The sequence below is a fragment of the Daktulosphaira vitifoliae genome, unplaced genomic scaffold (genome assembly GCF_025091365.1).
Source record: "Daktulosphaira vitifoliae isolate Bord-2020 unplaced genomic scaffold, ASM2509136v1 Scaffold_2, whole genome shotgun sequence".
In the NCBI taxonomy this organism is placed as follows: domain Eukaryota; kingdom Metazoa; phylum Arthropoda; class Insecta; order Hemiptera; family Phylloxeridae; genus Daktulosphaira; species Daktulosphaira vitifoliae.
Genome location: NW_026099573.1, coordinates 37,097,396 through 37,103,395, shown reverse-complemented (window position 1 = coordinate 37,103,395; position 6,000 = coordinate 37,097,396). Strand labels below are relative to the sequence as shown.

At 25.2% G+C, this 6,000-nt stretch overlaps 2 protein-coding genes across 3 annotated transcripts in view; one reads left to right on the top strand and one right to left on the bottom strand.

Moving 5' to 3' along the window:
* LOC126898767 (uncharacterized) overlaps nucleotides 1–6,000 on the top strand; it is a 74,410-nt gene that overhangs the window by 10,841 nt on the left and 57,569 nt on the right. The window lies entirely within an intron of this gene.
* LOC126898764 (uncharacterized) overlaps nucleotides 3,204–6,000 on the bottom strand; it is a 42,074-nt gene continuing 39,277 nt past the window's right edge. Inside the window, exons 1-4 of one of the 2 annotated variants that reach the window (XM_050673083.1) lie at nucleotides 3,937–4,142; nucleotides 3,750–3,821; nucleotides 3,457–3,690; nucleotides 3,204–3,320 (exon numbers count right to left, since the gene is read on the bottom strand). In XM_050673083.1, coding sequence (XP_050529040.1) covers nucleotides 3,478–3,690; nucleotides 3,750–3,821; nucleotides 3,937–3,996 — 345 coding nt within the window. In that variant the 5' untranslated portion in view covers nucleotides 3,997–4,142 and the 3' untranslated portion in view covers nucleotides 3,204–3,320; nucleotides 3,457–3,477. Of the gene's footprint in view, nucleotides 3,321–3,456; nucleotides 3,691–3,749; nucleotides 3,822–3,936; nucleotides 4,143–6,000 lie in introns of those variants that run through there. The other variant, XM_050673084.1, reaches the window with a different exon arrangement.

The window sequence follows — 6,000 nt, the reverse complement described above, 5'->3', positions numbered from 1 at the left end:
TGAGTTTAAAATTTATTATTACTATAATAAAGTGTAAATACTTAAGGAGGAATAAAAGGGATAGTATACAGGAATTTGTGATTTAACAAATCAAAAACAAACCCAATAATATATTATACCAAAGACGCTGAAATTAAAATATCTGAAGCGCTGTTTCGCAATAATAACCATTTAGTGTTGGAATCCAGAACGGTGGATGAGTGCAGAGTCTTATTAAATATAGAAAATGTTAAAAAAAAGCTACATGAATTGGAATGTACTATTAATAATGCTTAAGTCCAAACCAAAGTCCATTATCAATTAATGCATCTAATAGACTGTATTACTATCTAAGCTTACGGTCATTATAAATTAGAGTACGTATATCATAATTATTATTATGCACAAATATTTATTATTCTAATGATATTAAAAATAAAAATATAAATTATAAATATTCATATTATTCATTTAACGAAAATAAATAATCAAATAACATTTCTATATAATAATTATCAACGTTACTGTCATCAGGTCTAATAAAATGCTGTGTCATAATTTGCTNTAATTATCAACGTTACTGTCATCAGGTCTAATAAAATGCTGTGTCATAATTTGCTTATCATGGAAGTTTACCCAAATATGTAATCTTTTGTGGTAGTAAACACCCCTTTTGAAGTCACATACTTCAAGCAGTGTATTTTCATGTCTAAATAACTCTTTTTACGTTGTGGCCGATGTTATAGAACGAACTGTTTCCCTCAAAATTTATGCACATCTACTTACACTTGTGCTACACGCAAAAATGTGGGTTAATATTACTCTACTGCCTATTGTCAGCCGATTGTTCACCTTTTTGTAATTGGTCCTAATATACAATATAACGTTCTTATAATATAAGAACAAAATAATTACGTAAAATATTATCTAACGTAAAACGTAATCTATGTATATATTTATCAGTCTATCTCTGAATAATTTATCACAGAGTTATATTTATTATAATCTTTAATATGACTTATGTTTAAAGGACGCAGTTTTTACGAAACATTTTCAAATATTTTATTGAAAAAGTAAATTTTTAACAAAAAAGTTACTATTATAAATCTCTCCTTGTGAGTAGGTTATGTGTTAGATTTTCAAAAAAATAATATCAAATGAAAGGGAAATATCTGAGGTTTTATTATAAAAAAAAAAATTATGATATATTGATTTTTGAAAAAGCTATGGAAGTTTTTTAAAAAAAAAATTGAAAAAATTTCGAAAATTAGCGGTTTTTAAATTTGTAACTTTTTTAGAGATTCCCCCATTTACAGGAACGAGGGGATTTTTTTCAATTTTTGAGTGTACAAAAATAAAATATAAAAAAAAAATATCATAGTAAAATTAATACCTTCCCAGCTTCGCATAGAAGCTAAAAAACATCGCTCCAATAATAAGCCTAAATTCAGTCCATATACTAATAATCGATGGCAATATTACAATTTGTATCAAAAGAATTATGTTATATATAACAATTTTTAATAAAGAAAATATTTTTATTATATAAAGAAAATAATCTCTAAATGTCAAACATTTAATTATTGAGTAAATATCATTTTAAGACTAAAAATATATAATACAAAATACGATGATATAGTCAGTTGATTAAAATGTCTAAAATAATGATGATTGTTTTTATTTTGTGATGTCCATATCTAAGATAATTTTCAGAAATATGTGTAATATTTATTTAATGACAAACATTTGTTCTAGTAGAAATTTAAGGATACTTACTTTCCTATGAACAATTAATTTCTTGAAATGCTGTTATAACAATACATTTTAAATCCGATTATATTTTATAAAAACCCATCCACTGAACTTACAAGTATTAAAAATAATTGAATTACAATAGCTGTTTTGTTCTCTTAGCAAATTATACCATAGATCCAAACGAACTTGGATCTAGTGCATCCTTTTACATACACCTTTCGCAGATAACTAAAAATTTACTCTTTAAGTTCAACCCTTATGCCTTGTGAGAATGTCAACTTTGTTTTTTTAAATTGGAACACATATTTTGATTTTAATAAAATGTTTGAGTTTTTAATTTAATAGTAAATAGCATTTGAATTATTAATATAACTTTATTAGCTTATTAGATATAAACATTTAAAGTNGCATTTGAATTTTTAATATAACTTTATTAGCTTATTAGATATAAACATTTAAAGTTTCAAAATTTTGAGTTAATATACATGTATAATACACATGGGATTGTAAATACAGGTAGCTAATTGGATTTTTATGACATTGCTGTCTCAGTCACGGATTGTTTATTATCAATTATTACTATCAATAGATATACTTTCTGTATTGTCAGTTGGTGTATTTATAAACTCATAACAATGTGCCTTCCTACAATTGATAATAACAATGCTGTGTACCTGCTAATATCGATGTTATAAAAAACCAATTAGCTACCTATATTTGTAATCCTTTGTGTATTATACATGTATATTAATTCAAAATTTTGAAACTTTAAATGTTTATATCTAATAAGCTAATAAAGTTATATCAAAAATTCAAAAGCCATTTACTATTAAATTAAAAACTCCAAAATTTTATTAAATTAAAAATATGTGTTACCATTTAAAAAACAAAGTTGACCCCCTTCCAAGGCATAAGGGATGAACTTAAAAGTTATTACATAGTTAAAAATTCAAGAATAATGTGTAACTAAAGATAATAAAAAAAAAAATGTTTAAATTATTATTATTCTGCAAATAATTGAGTGGGTTATGATAAAAAAAACACTCTGTATACACAAAATACAGATCATAAAATTACCGGCTTAATTGAAATAGGCTTGAACCATTATCATTGTGTATAGAAAAAATACGATACCCAATCTTCAAAATACTATTGTAACTCTCAAACTGTATATTTTATTTTAGTGTTTACAATGTAGCTATAACTAAGTCTGTATTAAAAGAATATCATTATTTACCCAATATCGACCCCAATATTAATTTGACATTTATACTTTTTACTTTTTAGAACCTGATCATTTATCTAAATGTTTTTTGGTCGTTGATCACAAAATACTACAATTTGACGTTTTACCTTTCTCTATTAGAGAAGTCTGGTAAAGTAGTCTCTGTACATTATGGACAATATAGATGTTTTGGCAACCAGGGAATCAAAGTCTATTGATTTTGTAAAAATAAAACTCAAATATATATATATGCATTCATAAATGTGTTGTATATTACAATAGGTGCGAAAAAATAAAACATCAAATTTAGTTAAATTAGTAAAAAGAATTTCGTGTAGATCTTCAAAAATTGAACGACCGCCTGAAATGAAAACAAAAAACACATAAATATTAGGATGGCCATGCAAGTAAAACCAATGAGCAAAATCACTGGACAATAACTGACAGTTTTCAAAAGTAATTAATATTTACAACACTAAGACGCTATATTTTATTACCTTTGAGCATTCGCTCGACATTTATGACGTTGACTTTTCTGTGAATTCATTTAACACTTCATTGCATGTAAGCATATCTTGTGTTTCCAACTTTTTATTCAAATTTGCCTTGATTTTACTTATATCTGCATATCCTTTTAAATCGTTATCACAAACTGCATCGATTTCACTTTTGTCAAAATTACCATCTCCATCTTGGTCATGGTTTAATAAGGCTTTTACAATATTCTTGCCCTGAATAAAAAAAATATGAATTATTAAACTTTTAGACAATGTATAATTTTTCAAGTTACCTCAGATGATAAGTTCTGCATACTATTCATGATATCGACACATTTAGTTTTATCTTCCGTTTTCAATAGACCCTACAAATATAATCAATTTTAGTACATCTGTATTGTCGACAAAAAGAATCACTTACCAGAGCGCCGGNATTTTAGTATTTTATTATCTGTAATGTCGACAACAAGAATCACTTACCAAAGCACCAGCAATGAAGTACACCGAACACAATACAACTGCGCTTTTAAAATGAGCCATTTTATTCAAATGTCGAATACTTTTTTTGATAGTTTAAGTCTATTTGAATTTACTGCTGACTTCCAATGGATCGAAGTGAACACGATTTGATTCTAACGATAGCCAGTTCGTCTTTTATACTGACAAATTCATCGGAATCTGTGTCAAAAATATTTGTTTTGGTGACTCCAAATTTAGATGTACTCGATAAATATTTTTTACCAAGACGAGCCTGTGAGTCAGAACTGTGGTGTTTTTGAAAACTTTTCGGACCAAAAATAAAGCAATTAATCAATAAAATACGACGTGACACATTTATACTATTGCAATAATATTTACGAACTGAATGAAAATAATTTGAAAATAAAAATATTATTGATCTGTTTTTGTACATACTAAAAATTTATTACACTAAACTATCTTATAATTATTGATCACACATTGCAATCATAATTAAATTCAAAGTAATATTAATTGAATTAATTTTTTATTTGAAAAAACAATGTGTTTGATATTATAATAATCAAATTTTAATCAATCTATTCGAGTATTATATTACTATAAATCGGACTATTTTACCAGAAAATTTGTGATTCTATGCCTCATAAAGAGATTTTGAATAATTTTATCTGGAATCAAAATAAATCTAAATTATTAGTACCTATTAATAAATCTATCATATTCACTAAAAATTACATAATTTTCAACTTGTGGATTACTTATAAAAGATAAGTCGTCAGAATGTTTTTCTTTTTGTAATCTGATGAGTACAGACAAAATACTTTAATTAAAAAAAATATTTATACATCATTAATACTAGGACATATATGTGTTTAATACCAATTAAACATGATATTTATCGATTGGTCGATACGTGTCAGCTCTAATTTTTATTCGCAATGAATTAGGTTAATAATTTCACCAGTGATTAATTAGTACTTCTGTTTCCGTTGGATAAAGTAGTCTGCTATTTTGGGTTTCTGTAGACGAATTTTTTTAGCTGGTACCAAAGTAGTTTTGTGTTAATTGATGAAAGCGAAGGATAAAAGTATTGAGATGAGCGGCTAGTAAAAATATATATTAATTCGAATTTTCAACAGTTTTCTTATAAATATAAAATTAAGAGGGTTACCATATACATTTCGAAGATCTTTTATTCCTTCTCTTATTCATGTATAATATTTTTAAATCGAAATTATTAAATAAACTTTGTTTCTTATTCTATTGTTAATAATTACTGGTAATATAATAAAATATATTCTATAAAATTAGTTATAATTTTTTTATTTACTAAAGTAAATAAATAAAATTACCTAATCATAAACTTTTTAACTGTCTAAATAAATTTATTGGACATTCAAAATCAAAATTTTTAAGCAGAATATCTTTTATTAATTATAAATAAAATTTCTTACTATAAACATACACTCTATATTTTAAAATTTTAAAATTATATTTATGTTATAATCTACCTATTCAAAAATGTGTGTCGTTGGCAAAGTTAATATTTAAAGTGTTATCAATCAAAAATTTGTAATAATCCGCCCAGTTATCGAAATGTTATTTCAATGTAAAGGGAATACTAAAAATTAAAAAGGTTAGTAACATTCAAAACCAGCGTATAAGATTAGTATTGATTGATATCTGACAGTGATTAAAATCACTGTTGTATAACGATTAAACTTTTTAAGCAAAATATCTTTTTATTAATTATAAATAAAAATATTAATTTTTGTAAATGAATTAGTGAATAAAAAAAACCGATACAGTGGTGTTGCGGCACAGTGGTGACATACCATAGTTGGATCAAGTATAATGATATCTGTCAGTGATTAAAATCACTACCAAGAATAAAAACGCTTCGATGCAAATCTTTAGATAGTGTTTAATTTTAAAAAATTGATGGATTATTCCAAATGCTACATGATCTGCTAGTTTCTTATTAATATCCTGATTAAGATAAAGTATGTCGAATGAAAAAGGGATTATTCAAAAATATTAATTCTCATAAAAAAATTGTGTTGA